This window comes from Solanum pennellii, chromosome 9, assembly GCF_001406875.1.
Source record: "Solanum pennellii chromosome 9, SPENNV200".
NCBI classification, from domain to species: Eukaryota; Viridiplantae; Streptophyta; class Magnoliopsida; order Solanales; family Solanaceae; genus Solanum; species Solanum pennellii.
This window is the reverse complement of record NC_028645.1, coordinates 71197536-71224292: the sequence shown is the minus strand read 5'-3', so window position 1 is coordinate 71224292 and position 26757 is coordinate 71197536. Positions and strand designations below refer to the sequence as shown.

Genomic DNA, 26757 nt, shown 5'->3' with positions numbered 1-26757 from the left:
CTTATAAAATAAATTAATGGAGATAAATAGGACCTTAATATAGTATAAATATATCAGTAAAATTTTGAACATAAATTGATGAGATACTTTTATATTTTTACTTATTATAAAATAAAAAATACAAATGCCACCCCAATCAATCCTTTCATAAAAAGGGGTGAGCTACTAGTACCAAGGCGGCCCAGCGCACATGCTTCCCCCTTCTTTCCAATATTTAAACCATGCATTATTTATGCATGTTGGCCTACTACAACTATATATCATTTCTCTACTCTATATATACAGGGTGGACCCATGTTAGGGTTCGGGGGTTATTTAAACCCATTCAATAAAAAATTATACGATAAATATAGGTTAAATTTTATGTATTTCATATATATATAATATATATATATATATATTTTGAATTCTCACAATAACAAAATAAATCTGATGGCGCAGTATTATGTCTGCTTGAAATTGAGTTTCACGTCAACAGTTCAATTCCCTATAATAACGTTTTTTTTTCTGTTTTGTATTTACTGTTCTGTTTTCAAGTTTTTTTTTTTCTTCAAATTTTAGGTCCATCACTATATATAGTAATAATTCTGGCCTCTGCAGATGGATGAAGTAGTTGTTATGAAAGGAAAAATTAAAAGAAGCCACTGGAAATTAATTACAACTTATGGACGGTCGATCGGGACCACATATATATATATAATATTAAAATTAAACATAAAAGTGTGAATGTAAACGTATAAAGTATGAAAATAAGTGCATTATTGTATGTATATAGACAGACACCTCTCCCCTCTCCTTTCTATTCATTACAACAAACAAACAAAGAAAAGTTCAAAATAGCGAAGATGTTTAGTTTTTCAGATAATGATAATAGAGGTGTTATACTGGAAAGAGCTCATTGTATTGCTTCTTTTTGGCAAAAAAAGACTTATCATCGTTTGAAACTTCATGCTTGTGATTATTATAAGTCGTCTCGTCGTAAAATCCGTGTTGTTGACATTGGTGCTTTGGAGAAAATCAGATCTGGGAAAGTTGAGGTTGTTCCTGGAATATTCAACAAGTTTTCATGTGCTACTATTACTGGCTTACGCTCTGACCCGAGTAGCATGGGGCACGTGGAATCCCGTGTGAATCAGCAAGGGACACGCAATGTTCCATATTGGCTAAAGGTGAGAAAATGATGTATTTCAAACTTGTGTAATGCAAGATTGTGTTAATAGTATCCTTATGTTTTACAGGAAAGTGAATTTTTGTGCAAGAATGATTACCCAAAAGCACAATTTCCTAACAATGGAAAATGTAGAGTTGGATTCGAAAAGAGAAGTCTGGCTGGTGCTTCTGCATTCATTAGGAAAGGACAAAACTCTGCTCATACAATTTCTTTTAAATATTAAACGCTGTTATGGAGGTTGTAGTCAAAAACATATTTAACTTTATTCTTCACTTTTGAAGGTTGAAAAAAGAAAGTTATAAATTCTTGTTTGTTTGTTGAAAATTTATCCACTCATTTGACATATAAATTGTGCTTTACACTTCTATGTTGTGCTACTACTTACCCTTTGCTTTTTCAATGCTTCTACCTTTTTCTCCGTTTCAGTAATAAATAAATGGTTCAAAATTAAAATACCATGTTTATAGGGTTCGAGGATTTAGTTGACAAATGGTACTTATAAATAGGAGCGTCTATAATATAAACTCATACAAGTATTATATAAGTCTATTAGATCATTTCGCCTTAAAAGTCAGGGGATGAAGTAGGTTATCCTCCATCCCCACCCCCATATGTTGTTGGGTTTTAAAGGTGTAAACAAGAAATGAAGGATTGTGACTTTTATGAAAGGTTATGTATTTTCTTAAGGGATGTGACCATTTGAAAGGTGCTGCAGTCTTTTCCAAAGCGTTGTGACCTTTCTGAAAGGTTGTCTTTTTTTTCCATAGAATTGTGACCTTTACACTTTGTTGGCTATAAATAGAGAAGTTTTCTCTCATTTTTCTGCATCAAATTCTTCCCTTCCTTTGTATACATTTCTTACAAAACAAAATCGATTGATCATGTCTATGTGTGATATTATTGTCATTTTGAGTTCGTTGAAATTATTTAAGTTTGAGGTACTGCTACTTCTTTAATGGTTAATCCATTTTATCTTGGGTAATCTGCAACCTTCGGTACTTGAGGGGATTAAATTTTTTAAGGAAATACAATGGGTTCTGTGGACTCGGATAGTACTTTTCTTTTTTCTTTTTATAATTTTTGGTTCGCCAATGATCTAATACAAGAGATAACAAGCTTATATATTTTTAATACTGATGGTATTATTTGTGGTAAGGAAATTACTTTAATTTTTTGTGTTCATTTTGTTGAAAAGAATGATGAAGAAAAAAGAGAATTATTTTGTTATATGATAAAAGAGATTTGAGATGAAATAGTACTATTTTAATATGTTCGAGTATATATTCTGTAGATTCCTTGGATAAGTAAGATTATAGTACTACTTTAATATGTTCGAGTATATATTCTGTAGTAGTTTGTTTTCCTTGGATGGGTCAAATTATTTTTATTTTCTTTCCAAGTGCATTGCAGTATCGCACCCCTTCAGTATTCCTTTCAACAAGAAAAGTTATTTATAGCATAATGGTTAAGATATGCACTTACCTAACAATATTTGAACATGAGTTTCGTTTCTCGTTGAAATTCAATGTTTTCTAAGGAAAATTGGAATATGATGGAAATTGGGAAATAAAGAAAAAAGTTATCAAGAAAAGTGACTTGCATGGAGTCATTACTGACATATAGAATATGATTCATTGAGAGTAAAAATTAGGTTCTATCTTTATTCCCTTGATTATTTTTTCTCTATCCTTTATAAGTTATGAAATTTGTTTCATAAATTAATGTTAGGATAAATGTCATTATGTGATTATGTTTTTGCCTGTCTTTTGGAGACTAAAATTTTCTGTTTTTTTACTCCTTTGGTTTGAAGAGTATCAGAACTTTAGGAACAACTAAAATTGTGCATCGGTTTGAAAAATATAGAAACTTCACTAATTTTTTAAATACTCTGTTTAAATGAATATTATGACATGAAGAGTATAAAATCGTTGTCAGGAATATTAAAGCTAAATGATTTGAAAAATATAAAATTTTCATCGTTAGCTAGAAACAGTGTTGTATTCGAGGTTTCTGGAGAATAATACCTTTTTGGTTTACTACTCTGTCTAAATGTAAAACTGATTTGAAGAATATAAAACCTTTATCAGAATTCAAGTTTCATTCGGTTAACAATTAAAAGAATATGAAAATTTCATCGTTAAACTAGAAACAAGTTGTATAAAGATTGAATCTTTATTGTTAGTATTCTAAATACTAAGTGATCTGCCTAATTGTGACACATGCAATGGGTGTTTCTATGGATGAAATCTCCAAAAGTATGCTTCGTGTTGCTAAAAAAAAATATGTGGAAAATAATTTCAAATACTTGAAAAATATTTTTGAGAAAAGATTTAAAATGTGGGGGTTCTTTACTTGTGATAAAGTCAAAATTAAACTTACTATCTTATTTAAATTTAAAAGTACAAGATATGAAATTAAATGACATTTTTGTATTATGTTAGACCTACAAAAGTTTTGGAGTATATTTGATATTGTAGTCGTTGAGCCTCTCTTTACTAGTATTTGATATGACTAGTATAGAACACAAAATTATATTACTCGTTTAAAAGAATTGTATTCTTTGATGAAAAAATTGCACTTAAAATATTTTGATTTTTAATAAAAAGATATGTATATTAAAATAAATTTATTTGTGTAGACATGAACATTGGTGAAAAGTAATCTGTTATGTTTCTGTTATAAAACAAACATTTGGGTCATATTGTTGCCCTTATTAGACCGATGAGACTATGGTGATGAGTCATTCTTTAACAAATTGAATGTTATGGAAAGGTCCTTCTGAAAAGGACATCTGACAAGGTGTTAATTCTAAAACAATGTTCGCATTTGACAAATTTATAAAAGTAAAGAACAAAATATTTATAGGAAAAGGTTACCTCACGAGAGGTCTTTTCAAACTTAATATTTCTATTTGTTCTTACTCATCTACTTAGAAGTTTTGTCTAACTTCTAATGCAATAGATTAAAATGTCAAGTATGTGTTGTTGAAAGAAATTTTAATCCCTTAGAATTGATTTACACTGACATTTGTGATATGAAATCAACATCATCTCGTGGTGGAAAAAAGTGTTCAAAAATTTTATTGAAAATTGTATTAGATATTGTTATGTCTATTTGTTGAATAATAAGAATGAAACGATAGAAACATCTAGACAATATAAAACTGGAGTTGAAAAACATTGTCATGATTAGAGATGATAGATGTGGAGAATATGAATTTTCTTTTGCAGAAGTATATTTGAAAAATGAAATCATTCATCAAATTACTGCACATACTCACCTTAATCTAATGAAACTATTGACAGAAAAACAGTTGAACTTTGAAGGAAATGTTGAATATCCTATTTATAAGTTCAGGATACCACAAAATTTGTCAGGGGATGCTATCATTATAGCAAAAGAGAACAACAAAGCTTGTCTGTTCAAAAAGAGAGAAACAACAGGTTTCATTTATTAGGGAGCAACAAATAAAAAAAGTTTGTTAAGAAAGGGAGAACAAAAAGTTTTTTCTTGTTTAGATTTTGTTGTATCTTGATAGAGAATTGCTTGTCGCCCCTTTAAGTATATAGAAACAATAACTCTTGAAAGGTAGGGATCTAAAAATTTCCAATGCAGTTTATTCCAAATGAGAAATGAAAATGACGAAACTATTCCCAAAACGGTCAAAATTAGACTTAAGACTGTGGATTGTATGTTCATTAGATATGCTACATGTAACACCTTGAAAATCCAAGACTCATTGTAAAGCCTAACATAGGTGCCATAAAGTCTAAACACTTTTCTTAGTCTATTTTTCATGAATATAGGTCATTTAGGAGATTTAAGAACCAAATGTCCAAAACGTTCGAGTACGACTCCCCAAGGACCAACCAAGGGCCCTTGAGGAGGACCCCCGCAGTTTGATGCAGCACTGCCTGGCAGTGTGCATCGACGGGACAGACGACGGCCCGTGTATGGATCGACGGGGTGTCGATGACACCGTCGTCCCACACTTAGGCTGGTGGAGAAGGTCTCTTCACCTACACAGTTTCTTGAATCATCGACGGATGCGAAGGTGCAGGCACGGTTCATGTGTGGATTGACGGGGCGTCGATGCCACCGTCGTCCCACACTTAGAAAATTGGAGAAAAGCCTTGCCTGCACCAGTCTCAGACCAAACCTACGGATGTGCACCACGGCCCCTCGGTGGACCAACGTTCCGCCAATCGAGGTCTCATCGATGGGGTCTGCAAATTTGTGCACGTTTTAAATTAAGTTCATTTAATTAATTAAGTGGTCTAGGGGTTAGTTGGGGACTAAATAGAGACTAATTAAGTTGATTAAGTCCTACTATAAATACCCTCAACCCTCATTAATTAAAACACAACTCTCAAATAAACCCTCTTCCTTCTCTCTTCTTTCTCTCTCTAATTGGAAGACTCCATAGAAGCTTAGCTTGGAAGGTGAATTGGGAATGGAAAAAGGGTTGATTATTCATCAAATTGTTGAGAAACATTAAGGTATGGGTTCTATTCACCTTTGAGATCTTTTTCTTAAGGGTTCCTTCAAAATAGATTTCAAAAAGCTGAGTTTCCTTATGGGTTTAATTCAATTACAAAATTGAAGTTATGGATTGAGTTGTTAATGAATTCGTAGGGTTATATTGAGTATATTAACATATAATTTAACTTGTTTGTGGTAATTGTTGATGGTTTGGTCTAAATTGAAGAATATGATCCTCTATCCCTAACCCTAGGTAGTGATCTTTACCTATATTGTATTGTGATAATTCAATTGAGTTGGTTGTTGATTTGATTACTATCCTATGGTGCTATTATGATTAAATTAAGATGAATTATAGTCCTATCATGCTAGTTCTTGGGATGTGATTTAGGTTATGAATTATAATGTGAAATTAGCCTATGTACCTTGTCTCTAGTTGTGATCTAAAGATGAATTGTGTTATAGAAATGCAATTGGCCTTGTTATTTTGGTTACTATTGTGTGATGATGTTACTCCCCAAGTTGGGTTGAGTTATGGGTTGATGGTAAGACCTTGATGATAGACTATGAGGAAGACTTGGTAAGTCTTATAATCTCTATCTTTACTTCCAATTGTGATTAATTGTTTTTAAGTCATGATATTACATTTGGAGTATGCCTTATACTAGGATCATAGGGTGGTATGATGTTGAATTGAAATGTCTTGACTATGCTGTGAGGTTTATTAAGGTGTATTTGCTATAAGGATGGTGAAAACTATCAATTTGCCTTAATATGTTATAAAATCCTAAAGTGTTAACCTCCCTTATATGAATTGTGATGAAAGGAATTATACTCATACAATTCTTAGTGAGCTATTGATGATGGTGATTATACAAGGGGTAGACCCTATGGCCTAAATTAAGTTATGATTGATAATTAAAGGCTTATAGACATTTCAATAAAGGGACTTAGCTTAGCACCGAGTGAACTTGACAATGGGAGGTGATGACTTTCCATAGAGGAAGTGTTACCCAATAAGTCTATAGGTGATGTTGACTCCCCTTTGAGGGATACTCATCCAGTGATTCCCTTGATGTGAGGCCCTAAATACTAAATGGTATGTAGAGGGAATACTTATCTCTTAGTTCCTTAAACTATGTTGCCACCATAGTATACTAGCTAGTGGATCCACCTAGAAAGCTATGTTAATATTAGGTTTTACCTTGGCCGGTAGATCACGTTCCATCGGTGTAAGATCTTATGACACCGGATTCCACATTTAGCTCATGTGGTCTATGTTGATTAAAGCGAGTGTTCCCTAAAATAAAATGAAATAATAAAGTATAGACTAACTAAAGTGACTTGAGGGGTTTGACTTAGCCTAGGTAGGGGTATGAGACTCTACCTATGCTTTGCACTAGTTTGCTTGATGGGAACTTTGGGAAGTTAATATTATGTATACGGATGGTGTTAAATGTAAATGTTTTTATATGACGATTATGATGCTTATGAACATGCAAATGGTCTTAATGGTTTTAATTACTAAAGATATGAATTTATGAATTTAAGAGGTTATATTGTGTGAAGTATGATACTAATTATAGTTCTTGTTGGGTCACTTAATTAAGTAGGGTTATGGGGCTTTACTTGGTCATTGCACTTGTTGACTCTATGAGAATTTATGATTTGTTACCTTAGTTTGCTATTTATGTGATTACTCTTATTCATGTATATGATGATATTACTTGTCGATAGATTATACGATATTATGGGTTCAAGCGTGTTGATATACATTTGACTTTCTTAACTATTGGTTGTGTATAAGTTCTTAAAGGAGTAAATTGGCAAGATTTAACTAAAAGCTCCCTTTTTTCATATTTTTCTTGTATATGTGCATAAGATCTCATACTTAGTACATGTGGAGTAATAACCACATTTTTCTTTCCTTTTTCCCAAAACATTTTAGGTTCCGGTCATTGAAGTGTTTTGGGAGGCGTCATTGTTGAAGGATTGGATTACTTTCATCCTAGTAGGTAGGTCCTCAACTCTCGAGGGCAATGCCATCATATAGTTTTGGATTTTGTTATGAGCTTATTGACTCTATCATTCCTTTCCTTGTTATTTGAATATTGTTCTTTTGTACTACCTATACATGGTCTTGTTGAATTGATGTAAGAGTTATGCCCAAATTGTTATATTCGTTAAGATGGTAAGAGATGAGACAATCATTGAGACTTTATTCCATATTTATATATATATATATATATATATATATATATATGTGTGTGTGCAATAAAAGTACAAGGCTATGTAACCTTCTTATATGAAGGGTCTATGTATACTCGATATGAATATATAGTATGTGTATGTAGAAGTCTATGTAAACCTCCAAGTAGTAATAATAGAAGTTTAAAATGTTTCCACACTTTTCAACCTATGAATGTAATGACATGGAACTAAGAGGCTAGTCTTAGTCCTTTAAAAGGACGACGATGCCGGTTACGTCTAGGGGGTAAACCCGGATGTGACACTACAAATAGTAATGCATGTTAATTTATGGTTCATAAGTCTGAACCGTCGGATTTTCAAGTGAAGGGTATAAATGACTTTGAAACGAACCAAAGGAGAATGCACTTAATAAAAAAATTCAAAGGCATAGTAATTGTTAATGGTCAAATTACTTTCTTTGAGTTTGATTTTGTAACATTTCTTCTTTAAAATGAGTCTCATAAATTCGAAAAAGCTATGCTCATTCTTTTGGAAAGAGGCTGATAATAGTAATTGAGATTCAATCTTAAGCAACCATACTTGAGAGTTTGTTGATCTTTCTCTTGAAAATAAACCTTTGGGTTAGAAGTGGATTTGCAAAAAGAAAAAAAATTGATTAAACTATTGCCAAAATACAAAGCAATACTTGTTATCATAGGCTGCCGACAATAAGAAAGCCTTAATTATTTTGACATATAACAACCACTAACTAGGAATACATCAATTCAGATATTAATTGCATTAGTTGCGGTATATGACCTTCAAATACGTCAAAATGGTTTGTGAAAATATTTTCTTAAAAATGGAGAATCAAAAGAAGAAATTTATATGAAACATGGCTTTTTGGTTCCTAAATATTCAAGAAAAAAATGTTTTTAAGCTTGTTAAGTCACTTTATGGACTAAAAATAAGTGCCCAAATAATGACATGCAAAATTTGACCAAACTATGTTAGCAAATGAATTCAAGATTAATGAATGTGATAAATGTTTTTTACATTAAATATACTCAAAATCTATTTTATGACATGTTGATCATCAAAAGAGACATTTCTAACATAAATGTTGCTAAGCATATGCTAGAAAGTAACTTCCATATGAAAGACATTGAAGTTACTGATATATTGAAAAGGTACTTAACAAGTTCAAGCATTTGGATTTTAATATTGACAAGACTCCAATAAATGTGAGATTTGTACTTCAAAAGAATGAAGGAAAAAATGACTCAGAATTGGATTATGCTAGAGTATTCAAAAGAATGATATATATCATGAAGTGTACGCGGTCAAATATAGCATGTACTAATAATAAACTGAGTCGGTTCACGAGCAATCTCAAACAAACTCATTAGATGATAATGAAAAGAGTTTTGGAGTATTTAAAACATACTTAAAAACTATTGGTTTGCATTATAACTAATATTCAACATCATTGGAAGAATATAGTAATGCAAATCAAATTACTAGGTCATATGAAGTAAAATTCATAAGTCGGTATGTATTTACTCTTGGTGGAGGTCTTGGTGGAGGAGCAGTCTCTTGGAAATCTTATAAACAGAAATGTATCGCTCGCTCTTCTATAAATCTAAGTTTATCACTCTAGAGAAGGTCGGTGAAGAAGTTGAATGACATTGAAATTTCTTGAAAGATTTTTGGCCCAAACCTTTAGCTCCAGTGACCAGTATGCATACATTGTGAGAGTTAATTATCAATAGGTAGGGCATGTTGCATGATGTATAACGGAAAGTCTTGTCATATATGATGAAGATGTCATATCGTTAGAGAACTACTCTCTAGTTAAATTTTCATAATTGACTATGTAAGTTAAAGGATAATGTGTCGGATCCACTTACAAAAGGCCTAACTAGAGAAGGAGTTGATAGATTATCAAAGGGAATTTGACTATGATTAAGGACAAGTCATTGTGGCAGTAAATCTACCTAGAAAACTGAAGATTCAAAGATCTAGGTTCAAGGAAATCAAATAAAGTCATTGATGATGGTTCAACATTGTCAAAATATTTTTATGGTCACTTCTCATGATAAGACAATGTTCAGTAACAAGGATAAAACATTAGGACTTTTTAATGATTTCTAAGTTTGATACAGGATATATAAAATAGTGTTTCTACGGGATAACACATTAAGAAATCACCTATGTAAGTGTAAAGTGTAAGCCACTCCAAAGACAATGTGATAAGACAGTTCTCTACGCACTTATAAACAAAATAACGAGAACTAAAAACATTTCAAGGATTGATTGAGTGACTTATGTTAGGTATTAACCAAAGCTCGACGGTTCAAAAATATCATATATGTAACACTCTGTAACTACAAATAACTAGAAAGAAGTTAGAAAATTGAAATAGTCAGTTTTGGAAAGAATATAAAAATCTGTAGATTTGTTAAGTGTGTTAAAGTTGAATTTTTGTCAACTTCAAACGATCAAAACAACTAGCTCATAATGATTTAGGTGTGTTTCTAGATACTGTAGGAGAGATCTTGGATAATATTTCCAAGCAGCTAATTTGTGCGATTTCGAGTTCGTATGAGTGAGATATGCCCGTTGAAAGTTAGGTTGTTTAAATAAGAAAATGTCCTATCCAGATTTTTATTGGGTGTTTTGGTCTATTTCCATACCCTATTATCCTAATTCGATTTAGGTGATTAATTGGAATAAATTCATATTGTACTCGGTTTTAGAAAAGTTGAAGTTTATGCTAGGGCTTGGAGAAAAGAGAAAGGAGAAGAAAGATCAAGATTTTGTCGTCTTCGTAAGAAATTGACATCGAGTTTCATCAAGAATTTGATCCTACAAGGTATTTGAGACTTTCATAACGTTGGATTTGTCTACCCACGTGCCAAGCATGTTTGATTCAGTGTGAATTCTTTTGAAAAAGATTGAAATTTTGAAAGTTCTTGATAGTTGTTCTTGAATTACTTTCGTTCTTGAAAATGAGTTGAGATTAATGAAATTCTTGATATTGAAGTGATTTTTCCTTGATTTGTTTGAGTTGGATCTTTGTGTATATGTCTTGGGTACATGATTCGATTTATAGTAAATTTCAGAAAAAGAATAAACAATAATCGAATTAAGGTCGAAAACAAGTTGAAAAGTTCATCATATTTGCTAAGGGAGGAGCTGGAGCGATGCGCCCCCGTAGCGCCCAAAGAGCTGGCGCGGTGTGCCTGCAGTGCGCCCAAAATGAGCCCCAATAATTTGGGGCTAATGTTGCACGCTCGGGATGCGCCCAAATCATCGTTTTCATCAGTTTTTTGTCATTGAGTCTGTTAAGTGTACTAACACTTTTGATTGATTCTAACTACTATAAATGACTTCTAAAGACCTAGATATCATTTAGAAACATGAATCATGACCTTTAATTCATAATTTTTCCAAAGTCGCCAAGTTTGCGCGATTCCGAGATCTTATGAGTGAGATATATCCATTGAAAGTTGGGTTATTGAAATAAGGAAATGTCAAATTCAGATTTTTAAAGGGTGTTTTGGTCTTTTCCATACCCTATTATTCTAATTTGTTTTAGATTATTAATTAGGGTAAAATTAGATTTTATTTGGTTTAGAAAACTTGAAGTTCACACTAGGGCTTGGAGAAACGAGAAAGGAGAAGAAAGATCAAGATTTCGTCGTCTTCGTAAGGAACTGACTTCGGGTTTCATCAAGGATTTTATCCCAAAAGCTATGTGAGACTTTCATAACATTGGCTTTGTTCACCAATAAAGCATGTTTGATTCAGCGCGAATTCATTCGAAAATGATTGAAATTTAAATGTTCTTGATAGTTGTTCTTGAATTACTTTCATTTTGAACATGAATTGAGATTAAGGAATTTCTTGATATTAAAATTTTTTTTTTCTTGAGTGGTTTGAGTAGATCTTTGTGTATATGTCTTGGGTAGTTGAATCTAAAGTGAATTTGAGAAAAGAGATAAAAAATTATCAAATTAAGGTCAGAAAATGAGTTGAAAAGTTTGTCGGGTTTGCCAGGGAAGGGGATGGCATGACGCATCCCTATAGTGCCCGAGGGGCTGGAGCGGCACACCTGCACTACACCCAAAATGAGCCGCAGTAAGTTGGAGTTGGTGTGGTGCGCCCGAGCTTTGTCCCAATCATTGCTTTCACCAGTTTTTCATCATTCAGTCCACTTAAGTCATTTTAAAGTGTACTAACACTTTCCATTGATTCTAACTTCTCAAAATGACTTCTAAACACCTAGAAATCATATAGAAAAATGAATCATAACCTTGAATGCATAATCAATTTAAGGAAAGTTAATAGTCAAGTCTAGAAGGCACTACTAGATATTCGACCTAATAGCACAATTTTGTACTGTTGCAATAGGCCTCTCTACCATCACTATAGCTCTAACGCTACGGTTTAAGCAACTGCTACAACAACTCGCGTAGCAGTTGCTCTATTGGGACGGTTTTTTCTGACGGTTATTATAATTGTTTCAGTTTATGGACATATTGCGACGATTTTCAAATTAATAAATTGTCGACGGTTAGGGATCTATTGGCATGGTATGAACCGTCGGAATAAAGTTTTATGCCACATTTATTTCCAATCCATTGCCGACGATGAACACAGTATCACCATAGAGTTTTATACAACAGTTCTCTTTAAGTTGTTGCTACGATTGTTTTAACAACCATTTCATCCTATTGCAACAGTTGTTATATGGTAAGGCATCAATTTATAATTGTTTCTCTATGTCTATTGCTATAGTTATTACAGGGTAATGCAATAATTCTATATTTTTTGCAATAATTAATGTATCCCTATTGGGACGATTAATATTAGGCTATCCCAACATATATATATTATTGGTTCCAAACATATATTATAAATTGAGCCATTGCAAAACTTTTATAACATAAAACACATATAAAAAGATCATGCGAAGAAGTTATATTTAATTACCAAAATTATAATCTAATATCCATGGTTGTGTACGTAATATCGATAAAAAAATATATATAAACATCATTCAACCATTCAAAAAGGGTAAAATATACAGATTCACCATAGAGTACTTTTCCAGCTTAAAAAATAACAGACTTTCGGAACATTAGGTAAAGTTAACATTAACTCAATTCAGCTCCTATCCCAAGTCTTCAGTACTACTTTCATCTCCTTCATCGATATCATCACCTAGATGTAATTAATAAAAATACAAAATAATTTAGCAAATTTGTTGCAAAAGTTCAATGACTTCAGTGATATATTTGTAAGTTATCCCTCAATATCTGCAACAGACATATAAATTCAATAAGCTTCAAATGACATTAAAAGCATAGTTGCTATAGATATTTGCATACTGCTATTGGGAATTATTACATCACTCTTAGTTCAGTTCAGTTGTGACAACACTGAAGCTACTGGAAAATTTGATTCAGATTAGCCAGACACTAAAAGAAAGGGAAGAAGTAGGGTCAGATAAAAGGCAGGAAACATGGAAGCCAACAATATTCAGTTATAACTGTCTACAATTGCCGCTGTCATAGATTCGTCAACTCAATAATATTCAGGTTGTTGATTGAGCAGAAATACTAGTAGATGGTTGCTTTCTAGTATAGTTCCCTATGCAGTAGAATTTCAGAAATGAATTTGATTTCACGATTGAGGCATCATTTGTCTTGTGCACTCTTGATATAATATGTTTAATCTAATGTGGCTAACTACCATTTTGTTACCTCAACCGTCTTGACTCGACACTTTGATCAGCCTGCTAGGAGAGAGGAAGAAGAGGAGGAAGAAGTAGAGATTGACTAGAGAAAGCTTCCAGTGATTATGATCCTGCAATTTTTTATCCAACCGAGCATCGCAATCCTCCATCGAATAGGGTATGGAGACTTGTCGATGAAGTTTTGGGACTTACCTTGGTTGAAGTTTCAGAATTGTCTTCCATTCTTATGAAGAAGTTAGGTATGACCGAGCAACCAATGGTTGGGTTTGAAGGCAGGGGCTGCTGGATTGGCAACAGCAGCTATGAAGAGACCAGAAGCAGCTAAGGAGGAAAAGAAAACAGAGAAAACTATTTTTGAACTTAAACTGGAGTCATATGAGTCTGTTCAAAAGATAAAGATAATCAAAGAAGTCTGAAGTTTTACTGATTTTGGGATTCAAGGAAGCAAAGGACTTAGTTGAGAAAACTCCTACTGTTTTCAAGAAGGAAGTGTCAAAGGACGAAGCAGATTAAATAATTGAGAAAATGAAAGTTGTTGGAGCAAAAGTTGTTATGGAATGACAGTGAACAAAATATCTGGTATGTTGAAACTAGACTATGCTTCATTCAGCTATCCAATTTTCTAGTCTTCTTTTCACTCCTTTCCCAAAACCACTCTATGTGGCTCAGGAATAATTCTAACACAAATCATTTCTCTTATTTCAGTAATAACATGGTACAATTTACAATATTGCACTAATAGCATCAGTGCATCACTAATACTTCAATAGTTGGACATTTCTAGAGGCCATGTGCGTTGGGAGAATGACCTGAAATGGACAGAACAAATGACAAATGAGAGATCTACTAGAACCGTGGTATATAGAACAGTGAACAGAACAAGTAACACTTAATAAATCATAGCTGACAAGGCTGATCCTAGAAAATACTCAGCTAACAAAATGGTCGACAAGGCCACAATCAGAAGAGATAGGTAATAACAAACTCGACAAGAATGTACCCAATAATCTCTTATAACATTTATGTTACAGCAGTCCAACAGACATTAAACTGCTACGAGAAAAAAGAGGAGATCTCTTAAAACAACAGTATATAAAATGATGTTTGTTGATACTTAATAACTCATAGCTGACGAGGTTGATCCTAGAAAATACTCAGCTAACCAAATGGACGACAAGGCCACAATCATAAGAAATAGGTAATAACAAAATCGACAAGGTTGTACTCAATAGTCTCTTATAACATTTATGTTACAGCAGTCCAACAGACATTGAACTGCTACAACGAGAAAAAAAGGGAAATCTCTTAAAACAACAGTATATAGAATGATGTTAGTTGATACTAAATAAATCATAGCCGACGAGGTTGATCCTAGAAAATACTCAGCTAACCAAATGGCCGACAAGGCCACAATCAGAATAAATAGGGAATAATAAAATCGTCAAGGCCGTACTTAATAGTACCTTAAATGTTACAGCAGTCCAACACACATTAAAATACTCATAGTCCCTTAATGTTACAACAGTCCATAAAAGTACATGTCATATAATCTAAATATGGAATTGTCTCGAGATTCACTGGGAAATGATCAGGAAGGATGGCTTAAAAAACTCAAATCATCATCAATGTCTGTTAACAACCTAGTCTAAACTAGTCCACCAGGATATCGAAATATAAACTTTAAGGGTGGCCAAGAGAATTAATGTTTTCTACTACCATGAGAAGTAGAGTCGCAACAGAGAAATGAAATAGAGTTTCAAGAGAAAGATAAAGTAGTATTAATAGAAGAAGAGATAGTCTAAACAGATATTTAGTGACACTAACCTTGCTCAGCTGTTTGAGCAGAAGTAGCTCCTCCTTGTCAAGGAACGGACAATGCTGCTAGTATGTTAGGATCAATTAATCTTGCTTGCTGAAGTTTTGCGAATACATCTGCAATAACTTCTTGTTGCATAGTTCTCCTTTGTTCCTCCATTTGTTTCTCCATTTTTTCCAACCTTTCTTGGATTTGTTGCACTACATCATTTGTTGCATTTAAAGTTGATTCAGAATTGAGAAATTTCTTTTTCAAAGTTGTCTTTGTAACCCCCACTCCATATAGTCTTAGACGTCCCGAATGTTCAGGACCCATGACAAATGAAAATACATCAACAGACTGACTAATTGTTCTCCTTTGCTTTTCAATTTCCTCAATTTCAGCCTAATAAATCATATCCAACAACGAGTCTTATAAATTAAAATTTTAAATATATAATTGGTCTCATTAAAAAAATATCAACAGTATTCGTGCAATTTTAATGGTTGTGTTCTCATCCGATGTCTTGTACAAATGACCAGGTTTTCTTGTTTTTGTGACCACAAATAGCTCCTTAGCGGATACAGATTCCTTTTCTTTTTCCTAGTCACATAAAAATAATCATCAGGAATTGCTTAAATGACTAGTTAAGACTAGATAATAAATAAGAGAACACACCAATTTAGTAACAATTAAATCAAAACTCTTTTGCCTGCTGTGTGTGAATTCATTAGCTTTTTTCGGTTCTTACTATTTGTTTCAGATATTCTGCAAATAAATAAATCAATAATGTAAACAAAGGCATACACAGTGAGATAAGCATGATTATCTCACTCAATGGAACATTTTCTATATGATTTGAGCAAAATTTTCTGTTTTAGTTGTGACTAGTACCACACTGGAAGAAGTAACAAGCTGCAACAATATTGCAACAGAGAAAAGAATAGCAGAAGAGAGGGTTAAGGAAAAATAAAGTTGCAGAAGCAACTATATCACAAAAGAGATGTGGAGAACAATAAGCTGGATGTTTCAGATTCTAAACTAAATTTTACCTTAAATTTCTCCGACTTCCTAAGGATCTCTCTAAACTGACATTCTGGAATATGACCAGGTTTTTTGCCATTCGAATTTCATCATTGTCATATGGATCATAATAATTTATCTTCAACTCACTTCTATGCCTTCTCCAATCATCTCGAATTGTTGTCAAAGCCCAATTTTTGGCAGCTTCAAGAATAATGTATTTCTTTTACAATTTGGTGTCATTCAGTTCGCCAATTGAAGTAAAATACTTTTACAGGAAATTAAATATTGGAAACTCCAAACCTTAGTATAATGCCATAAATCCTTTTTAGTATCCATGCTCCTCTAATCAAATATATAAAATGGGAAAAGAATCGCATTTCTTGCCAACGTACCTAGGAAGGTACTTAACTCTGTCACAATGTCCTCAGTTGGACCAATCGGTTGATCTAGAATATTCAATAAGATCAATTTACGCTCTTTTCGTGCATGTACATTATGCATTTGCGATTGACCTCTTTTCTTTTTAATTGAAATACCTTCAACTATAAGAAAATATAGGAAATTAAAATTTGTAGATGAATTTAGTAACTTTCTAAGTCTATATGTTACCTTGTTCTTCAAGTTGTTCAACAGGTGAATGAGTGACATAGTTCATTTACACTTGATCCTCTATAGGTTGCTGCTCAAGAGGCTGTTCAAGAGGCTGCTCCTCCACAAATTGTCCATTAGCTTCAGATTGTGGTGCTACTGCTTGTTGTTCAATTAACTTAAGCATTTGTCCTTTCTCTGACTCTACATCTTGAATAATTTCATTTGTTGTCAATAACCGTCGTTTTTTATTCACCAAGAATGATAATGATCCAAGTTAAGCATATGTCTGTGTAAAAATAAGACAAAAGAAGCCTCTTAGTGCAGAATTTTCAAATGTGAATATCATAAACAATGAAAGTGAGAAGAACAAACAATAATACGATCAGTAGTAGCTGAAGCATATTATAAAGAATCCTGCTCCTCTTGTTTCTTATTTGAAAAAAATGTTGGTCAGTAGATCATGTTTCAACTACTCAACAAGGAAGATTCTATCTTGGGCAAGAGGAATAACAAGCAAGGAATTCAAGATGAAGTTGATTAAATAATTTATGTCTTAACTAGTTTAAAATCTAACTTTCAAGAGTCTGTTACTCAATGTTATTTTGGAGAAATGGCAGAAGATACAAAGGGAAGTATAACATAGAAATAAACAAAGAATTTTAATAACTAATATATCTAGTACCAACATTAGCAAGAAAATATTTCAGAACAACTAAGTAGAAATCAAGCAACTAGCAATAGCAAATAGGCAGATATCCAAATAGAGTGCAATCGACATGCATACTTTATATGACGAAACTCAAAAAGGTATTTATTACTCACTATGTAAAAAACAAAGAATAGAATGTATTGAACAAGTTTGGAAGATCCTTTGTCAATCATCAGCCTCCATCCAATCCCAATCAGTATCATCAAATTAAAGTCATCCACATCCACGTCGAGTACTCTTTCTAATGAACCAATGTCATCGTTAGTCTCTCTCCAAAATGTTTCTTCAATATTAGGACAATTCTCTTCCTCTAAATCATAAAAATCCACTGGAACTTTATGTCTTGCATAATATACATTTTTCTAAATTGGGTCTTCCACATAAAAAAAAAACTTGATGCACTTGAGATGCTAGTACAAAAGGATCATTCATGCTGCATTTTTTTATTGAAGTATACCCAAGTCAATCCATATTCATCAACTTCATTATGAAACAAATCACATCTAAAATGTATAACACTAAAGCAACCCCAATAATCAATCTCAATGACATCCTGAATAATTCCATAATAGATAACCATTCCATCGATAGGATTTTGGTCCCTAGCATTAGCAAAACTATTTGTTGATGTTGACAAAGTAACTCCACTACTCTGAGTCTTGCAAGCGACATCCCATGTCTTTGTATGAAATCTATATCCATTAATGAAATATCCAGTATATCTTTTAGCCACAAAATTAGGCCCTTTAGCAAGCCATCTTAAATGATTGGACACTTCAATATTTTTAACTTTATCCCTAAATCAATCACTAAATTCTCTACTACGGATTTGTGCATTTACCCATGCATTTCCTCTAGTACGATTGTAAATTAAATTCTTATGTTTCCTGCAAGAATGATATGCAATTTAATCAATGTAAAACACATTATCATAAATATAAATGATGTTTAGAAACAAATGACTATTTTATCTTACTCGATGAATGTGTCTACTTTTTCATCTCCGGTATTGAACAAAACATATGGGTGAGCTCCATACATCTCATGATTCTCCACGTTAAAAGTCTTCCCTTTCCTTTTATTCATACTTTCGATTGGATGACATGTCTTAGGAAATAAAGATGGAGCATTACCTTCCTCTATTTGATTGTCCTCATCACTCTCGGTTTGATACCTATTAAATGGTGTCTTCACCGTATCATGTAGGTATCTCGAAATAAAGGTCAAACAATCTATAGCTGAAAAATCCTCTACTATTGCCAATTCTGAATTTTTTTTATTACGAACAATCCCCTTGAAGTGACACAGAGTTGTTTCAATAGAATACATCCAACGCAAATGAGTCGGGCCTCCAAGCTTAATTTCATTCACTAAATGGATAGGCAAATATGTCATTATATCAAAAAAAGATGGAGGAAAAAACTTTTCAAGCTCATATTCTATATCAATGATTTCGGCCTTCAGCTTATCAAGATCGCTTCTCCTTATAGCCTTACTACATATGGCTCTAAAATAATTCCCCAACCTAATTAAGACCAAAGACACATTCTTGGGCAACACTTTTCTAATAGCAACCTGGATCAAGTAATGCAATATGACATGAACATATTTTGTATCATGAAACTTTCATATCTTCAACTTGCACATGACTTGATATATTAGAGTCAAATCCTTTTGGTAATTTGGTATCTGTTAAAACAATGCAAAATAACATTTTCTCATCTGGTTTTATAGAGAAACAAGCTTTAGCCGAATGAATATTTCCAGTATCACAATCTTTTACTGGTGAAGCTCTCTGTGTATCCCTATCTTATGCAAATCATAGCGAGAATTTATATGATCTTTGGACTTTCCAAGTATATCCAATAAAGTTCCAAGAAAACTGTCACAACTATTCTTCTCTATGTGAGTCACATCAAGATTGTGCCTCAATTTGTTGGTTGCCCAATACGGCAACTCAAAAAATATGAAATTTTTTTCATGGACCATCATGAGGTAAAAATGCTCGATGACCCAAATAAAACATCTTACGACTGTGTTTGAGATATTTGGAACAAGTATTATGATTACAAGTGGGGAAAGCCCATTTTCCCTTGGTACTCCATCCGGACAACATTGCCAATGCTGGAAAATCACTAATTGTCGACAATAAAGTTACATGCAACATAAATGTTTAATTAGTTACAACATCATATGTTTCCACTCTGACTTCCAATAGTTCCTTCAACTATGCAATCACTGGTTGTAAGTATACATTTATATCCTTTCCAGAAGACAATGGACCTGGAATAATCATTGACAACACTATATACTTCGACTTCATGCAAATCCATGGTGATGACCGGAAATGTGCTATGGGAAATGCTCATAGTTTGAAATGGATTAAAACCGTCGCTTCAAAGACCCAATCTAACCTTAGAGCATCACTAACAAAGTCAGCATGCAAGGAATCAAAATCCTTTCAAGCTTCTCCATCAGCATGATGTCTTAAATTTTCATCTTTGGGTCATTCAGTATCATTCCATCTCATAGCTACAGATGTTTCAGAACACATGAATATCCTCTGAATCCTAGGCTTTAAAGGAAAGTACCTTAAAACATTTGCTGGAATTTTAGTGACCTTATTAGTCAAGTCAGCACAAACATTCTTCCATCTAGAAGATCCACACACTAAGCACTTGTCTAACTTTACAATGTCATTCCAGAATAACATGCAATCGTTAGGACATGCGTGAATTTTTTCATAATGAAGACCTTAATCTTTTATCACCTTTTTTTGCCTTGTAGAAATACTCAGGTATCTGAGCAAAGGGAAATGTCTGTTTTATCAAGTCCAACAAATCTGAAAAGGCTACATTACTCAACTTGTGAATGCATTTAAACAAGTATGACCGAATGGTGAAATTCAACTTAGAAAGGTTCTTACACCCCGGGTAGAAGTCTTGTTTCCTTTTAATTTAAAGAATCGCTTTGCATCTTCAGATGGTCCCTCTCTTACTCCTTCATGCCTCAGGTCACTCGCTACATTTTTAAAAGTATCTTGAAGTAGTTTATCAATATCGTCTTGTCTGTCGAAAGTTTCATCATCATTGGTTGGATGCTGCGTATTTCTTGAGGAAACCCTTCTCCATGGAAAACACATTTGGTGTATCTATGAACAAACCCATGACAAATCAAGTGATCCTCCACCACATTTCGACAATGCCAATAACCATTAAAGCACTTCTTACGAGGACATAATATTTCATCTCCTTGGAAAGCTCATTCAAATGTCTTATCTAGGAAATCATTAACTCCATATCTTCGGAGATCCATCCAAGTTTTATCTCCAACATCTATTTAATATCCTATGTCACATGAGCAAAACATTAAAGAAAATAATTCATGAGTACAAGCAATATCGACAAAACTTTTCCTTTCAATGATATTCTTATACTTTTTTTTGTTTCTAAAAAAATTTATGATTGTAAATGATCTAATTTAGAGAATAAATCTGGTGACTCGTCTATTGAGTGATTTTTAACAATTAGAATCTTATCTTTTATCATCTTTTAAAATATTTTATTTATTATATGTTATGCTACCTTTACAAAAGTATTTACATTTTTTTCAAATAAGCAGCCAATTCTACATATTATATGAAATTTGAAGTCCCTTATTTTCCTGAAACAAATTTCTGAACAAGTCATGTATATAACTTTTTTAGCTTTTGACTTATCAGTTACTTTTTATAAGTCCATCTAAACAATAATCTTCCCAATGAATGAATGGCACCGAGACAAAATTCTACTGAACTGACAAACTCCAGCTAGAGAATTTCTCAATTACACTTGCACAGAGGCTAGAGAGAACAATTTAAGCAAGGAGTTGCACATCTTCTTTGTGTATTCTCTATTTGTTTGGGATAAGACTTACCCCATCTTAGTTTATGTTAAAGGATTTCAAAGTACTTAACTAATGTAATTTTAGTGTAATTTTGCAATTTTTACAAGCTTAGTATCAAAAACAAGGTTTATGAAAACTAAGATTCAATAAGTAGTGTCCATGTTATGACAATGAGACAGAGAAGCATGAACAAGGCCCACTAATACACCAATAATTTTTGGACCAGTTCCAGCTCAAATTCTTGTTGTGTGCAAAACAATAGAAACATGAAACATGAAAGATATTTTCATCATAAAGAATATTACTTCCCTACAGAAGAATGAAAATCATAAATTATGCTTTTTATGTGCAAAACTATAACTTTCGACATGCAGCCACAATAGAAATAGCTACTAAACAGTCTAGCTAGTTGTCTTGGATCCTTCCTACCCCTCTTTCACTTCTTCAACTATCAGTTAGCTCCTATCCTCTTCCACCTTTCAACTAAAACAAGGACCCATGTCTATGATAAGTCAGAAAGTTCTCCCATTGTAATGTAGAAGAAAATAAAATAAAATAAAAACATCAAACTCTAGCATCAGGAAACAAACCAACAAACAAAAATAAATACCTACCTAATTTAAGTATGCAGTGTGGTAGGTTGAATAAAGAATCGTTGTGTTACAGAGTGTGGATATGTGATCCCTAAGAAAAATGGGCTAAGCATTCAATTGTTCTCCATAAATCAGTAAACTTTGGCAACATTCATAATGATATGAAAATTAAATTTCACAATAATAACTTCAAACTTTCGATCAATGGAAAATTTTAGTTCACATAGATAGACTAAACTCAAAATACAAATCAAAATACCCAAAGCCCTAGGACAAAATCAACTATAAAACAACAGTTCTTTTATAAAACTGAAACCCAACTTCTCAATGATTTTTCACAGGGTTATAGAATCTTAACAAAATTGAGTACAAAGTCTTAACTACAAATGGATTATGTTAAACAGACCTAAATCAGAACAAATAACAGATATTTCAACAAACCCATCTGTTATTCCTTACGATTTTTTAGAAGCCCCTTCAATGGAATTTCTGATTTTGGAAAACAATACATCTATAACGAAATAGAGACAATGAGGACTTAGAAATCACCTTAAAAATAGTAAACCTCTTTATCCAGAAGCTTAATGTTAAAGAATACTACTTTTGGGGATGAAGTCCACTGAAGATGAACACTTCAAATCGAACAAAACGACCACTGTAGGAGAAGCTGAATGTTTTTTTGTAGGAAGATGAAGGAGTCACTGAAGAAGAAGACTACTGATTCTCTTCACCGAAGCTCAAAGATTTTTGTGAAAGATGAAAGAATCATATGGTTCAGGAAATTTAGGTTAACTCATCCCTTTGATTTTGATAATTGAAAAAATGAAATAGGTACGTATTTGGAAATGTATTTTTGAGTTCACTAAAATGAAAAAAAAAATGTGGGCCTACTAAATTAATGAAGGGAAATAAAATTTTCACATAAAATTCACGAGTTAATACCTCAGATGGTCACTCAACTTTGCACTATTCTCTCAGAAAGTCACTCAACTTTCAATTTTCCTTCAAAAGTCACTCAACTATGCACTCTTCTCTCAGAAAGTCACTCAACTTTCAATTTTCCTTCAAAAGTCACTCAACTATCCACTCTTTCCTCAGAAAGTCACTTAACTATCCACTCTTTCCTCAGAAAGTCACTCAATCTATTAAATTATTTTTAATTAAAATTTATTGATATTAATTATTTATATAACAAACCAAAAATTTTAAAAAATAAATTAAATCATTTAGTGATCCACCCACCTAACCCGACCCATTAAAAAATATGATATGACCCATTTTATTTTATCTTTAATCCTAAATTAATCCCTCTCTTTAACCTTGAATTAGGATTAGATTAATTTAGGATTAAAGATAAAATAAAATGGGTCATATCATATTTTTTAATGGGTCGGCTTAGGTGGGTGGATCACTAAATGATTTAATTCATTTTTTAAAATTTTTGGTTTGTTATATAAATAATTAATATCAATAAATTTTAATTAAAAATAATTTAATAGATTGAGTGACTTTCTGAGGGAAGAGTGGATAGTTGAGTGACTTTTGAGGGAAAATTGAAAGTTGAGTGACTTTCTGAGAGAAGAGTGGATAGTTGAGTGACTTTTGAGGGAAAATTGAAAGTTGAGTGACTTTCTGAGAGAAGAGTGCATAGTTGAGTGACTTTTGAGGGAAAATTGAAAGTTGAGTGACTTTCTGAGAGAATAGTGCAAAGTTGAGTGACCATTTGAGGTATTAACTCTAAAATTCACGGGTTAAGCAATTCTTTTTAGTTTTCACTTAACCAAACTGTTGCCACAAACTGTTCTTTTGCCACGGTTAATAAGTATGTGGCCATAGATTATCTATTGCGGCGATTATATAGATGATCCACGGTTTTATATCAGAAATTATTCTATTATATCTAAGGATATATTGTGACGGTTATAAATGTTGCAACACATACTCTATTACCACTGTTGTAAAACTGTTGCCAAATAAGCGTTACATTAGGTCAATTTCTCGTAGTGAGTTAAGAATCAAGTCAAAGGGAAGCTTATAAAGTTTTCAAAAGTCTTTCACAAACGCTTTAACTTTGTTTAAAGACTTAAATTTCAAGTTAACTAAAGAGTAAAGATTGAAGTTCGTTTATTCAATATGGGGACTATGCATCCTCAAATAGTTTAAAGATGTTTTCACATTTGAGCAAAAAAGGGAACATCGAGTCCAAGAGAGCTTTTAAGCTATGTTTTGAGTAATTATCTCAAATCAAAGAAAGAAGTAGTTTTAAAACTTATGAGCTAACTATATTTTAGTGGTAGTATTGAGCAATGATATGGGGATGCGAGTTCATATTAACTCAAGTCTCCATAAATCATGTAGCCATTATGGGTAGTAAAGGATCATACGTGTTAGATGACTCCTTAATAAAGTTGCTTTTTAACGTAGAGTAGTGGATCCACTTAGTTAAGGCGTTCTATATGATGGCAAAGTATAGAACAGTTTTGACAGTGTGGGCAAGACGTTATATCACCACTTAGGCTCATAGTGATGGTTGTCGGTTAGAGAAACTCCCACAAAAACTATATTATTTTATTATATGAGTAAATTTGAGTTTGTTATTGCATTTTCTTTAACGAACTAAGTTGTTTTCCACTTTTTTTACAAGCTTTCCATATATATTGCATATGCCTTATATTGATTTATATTGAGTTAAGTTATTTAGGAGTTGAGTAAAGTCATTGTAAGTGTTCCTTTCATATTCCTTTAAAGCTTAAGTTGTGTTTAGCATTCCAACTCTCGTACTCGTACATTAAATATACTGATGCCAGTTGTTCTGCATCATGTTATAATGTAAACACAGATAACCAGGATCGGTATCCAGCGCCTCGTTGATCTAGTTGAGCACTCAGAGTCAGTTGGTGAGCCTCCTCGCATTCCTAAAGACTCTTTTTACTTTTCTTTTAGTATTGCATTGTCAGGATGATCGGAGGTCTTGTCCCGACATCCATCTTTGTTTTAGAGGCTTCATAGAGAGTTAGATGTTAGTTTCTTAATCTTTTCATTCCATTATCTTATGTTGAGACTGGCCTTTTTGGCTAGTTGAATGTATTCTCTATAACATTTTAAGTTTTGTTTGAGTTTATTTTGTTAAGTTAAGTCTTCCGCTGAGTGAGTAAGTTAGGCCAAGGATTCGCTTAGGACCAACAATGGTTTTCGAGTACCAGTCTCACCCAGGGTATATGCTCGGGGCGTGAAAAAATATACTGATTGGCCGAGTATATCTAATACTTGTTCACTATGAAAAGTTCAAACATAAACCCACTAATCTAGATGTAATCAATCTCTACTTACAAATTACACAATTTTCATGGATATGATTTAACAATAGGTGTGAACATGAAATGAAGGGTTCTGACTCTCCTGAAGGGTTGTGACTTTGTCGAAGGATTGTGACCTTTATGAAAGGTTGTGTCTTTTCTAAAGGGATGTGACTGTTTCAAAGGTTGTGCCTTTTCCAATGGATCGCGACCTTTCTGAAAGGTTTTCTTTTTACCAGAGTGTTATGACCTTTACCGTTTGTTGGATATATATAGAGAGAGGTTTCTCTCATATTTCTGTATTCGATTCTTCCCTTAGCTTCTCTTGCATACATTTCTTACAACAAAATCGATCGTGTCTGTGTGTGTGATTTATTGTTGTCATTTCTAGATCGTTGAATTTGAGGTACCTCTACTTTTTAATGGTTAATCCATCGGCTATGAACAAGGTATATTTGATACGTAGATTGTTCAATTTACAGATGTCTGAGAATGGATCCGTTTCTGATCATATAAACGAGTTCAATATGATTGTGAGTCAACTCAATTCTGTGGATATTAGTTTCGAAGATGAAATTTAGGCATTGATTTTGATGTCATCTCTTCCCGAGTCTTGGGATACTATTGTTGCTGCGATTAGCAGTTGCCGTGGATCTGAGAAACTGAAGTTTGATGAAATCCGTGATGTTGTTCTTAGCGAAAGTATTCGCAAACGAGAAGTGGGAGATTCATCGGGCAGTGCTCTCAGCGTTGATCGAAGGGGGAGAAGTAAGACAAAAGGCCAAAATCAACATGGTCGATCAAAATCAAAGAATCGAGGAAAATCCCTGAACAGATCAAACGTGACTTGTTGGAACTATGGAGAAAAAGGGCACTTTCGGACGAACTGTACAAAGCCAAAGAAGAAACAGAATCAGAAATTTGGAGATGACAATGATTCTGTAAATTCAGCAGAGGACATTGGGGATGCTCTAATCCTTAGTGTGAACAGCCCGGTTGAATCATGGATTTTGGATTCTGGTGCATCTTTCCATTCGTCTCCAAGCAAGGAGTTGTTCCAAAATTTCAAATCTGGAAATTTTGGAAAAGTATATCTTGCTGACAATAAAGCCTTAGAGATTGAAGGAAAGGGGGATGTTTGCATAAAGACCACCTCGGGAAACCAGTGGACATTGGAGGATGTCAGATATATTCCTGGGATCAAGAAAAATCTGATCTCTGTTGGTCAGTTGGATAGCACGGGATATGCAGCAGA

The 26757-nt window shown here is 33.1% G+C and overlaps 3 protein-coding genes and 1 pseudogene across 7 annotated transcripts; 2 read left to right on the top strand and 2 right to left on the bottom strand.

Moving 5' to 3' along the window:
- Positions 1–729: 729 nt before the first annotated feature.
- LOC107030556 lies at positions 730–1536 on the top strand. The gene is made up of 2 exons (XM_015231825.2): positions 730–1169; positions 1239–1536. Exons 1-2 carry the CDS (start codon positions 744–746, stop codon positions 1392–1394), a joined length of 582 nt encoding a protein of 193 aa, XP_015087311.2. The 5' UTR covers positions 730–743; the 3' UTR covers positions 1395–1536.
- An 11281-nt stretch (positions 1537–12817) lies between these two features.
- Positions 12818–23053, bottom strand: LOC107031652. Of its 5 annotated transcripts, none has more exons than XM_027911758.1 (6): positions 22756–23053; positions 17038–17305; positions 16821–16970; positions 16455–16629; positions 15432–15623; positions 12818–13167 (listed from the first exon to the last, which is right to left on the bottom strand). In XM_027911758.1, the coding sequence occupies exons 2-5, from the start codon at positions 17081–17083 to the stop codon at positions 15503–15505; spliced, it is 492 nt and encodes a 163-aa protein (XP_027767559.1). In that variant the 5' UTR covers positions 17084–17305; positions 22756–23053; the 3' UTR covers positions 12818–13167; positions 15432–15502. The 5 variants fall into 5 exon arrangements, 4 of the variants coding, with proteins under 4 accessions (XP_027767559.1, XP_015088579.1, XP_015088578.1 ...); XM_015233093.2 differs by having other exon boundaries at positions 12828–13072; positions 22756–23052; XM_015233092.2 differs by lacking the exon at positions 12818–13167 and adding an exon at positions 13202–14416 and having other exon boundaries at positions 22756–23052.
- Positions 13523–14168, top strand: LOC107031651 (annotated as a pseudogene).
- LOC107031653 lies at positions 18168–19351 on the bottom strand. Its single transcript, XM_015233095.2, has 2 exons — positions 18705–19351; positions 18168–18615 (listed from the first exon to the last, which is right to left on the bottom strand). Exons 1-2 carry the CDS (start codon positions 19121–19123, stop codon positions 18531–18533), a joined length of 504 nt encoding a protein of 167 aa, XP_015088581.1. The 5' UTR covers positions 19124–19351; the 3' UTR covers positions 18168–18530.
- Positions 23054–26757: the final 3704 nt, after the last annotated feature.

Bases quoted from the DNA above. Each gene is read 5' to 3' on its own strand.
- LOC107030556 (XM_015231825.2), top strand. From the start codon at position 744: ATGAAAATAAGTGCATTATTGTATGTATATAGACAGACACCTCTCCCC. The intron at 1,170-1,238 runs GTGAGAAAATGA...TATGTTTTACAG, and splicing joins ATGTTCCATATTGGCTAAAG to GAAAGTGAATTTTTGTGCAA.
- LOC107031652 (XM_027911758.1), bottom strand. From the start codon at position 17,083: ATGAACTATGTCACTCATTCACCTGTTGAACAACTTGAAGAACAAG. The intron at 16,971-17,037 runs GTAACATATAGA...ATTTTCTTATAG, and splicing joins TGAACAACTTGAAGAACAAG to TTGAAGGTATTTCAATTAAA. The intron at 15,624-16,454 runs GTAAAATTTAGT...CAAATGATGTAG, and splicing joins GGAAGTCGGAGAAATTTAAG to TGCAACAAATCCAAGAAAGG.
- LOC107031653 (XM_015233095.2), bottom strand. From the start codon at position 19,123: ATGACATATTTGCCTATCCATTTAGTGAATGAAATTAAGCTTGGAGGC. The intron at 18,616-18,704 runs GTAAGATAAAAT...TCATTCTTGCAG, and splicing joins AAAGTAGACACATTCATCGA to GAAACATAAGAATTTAATTT.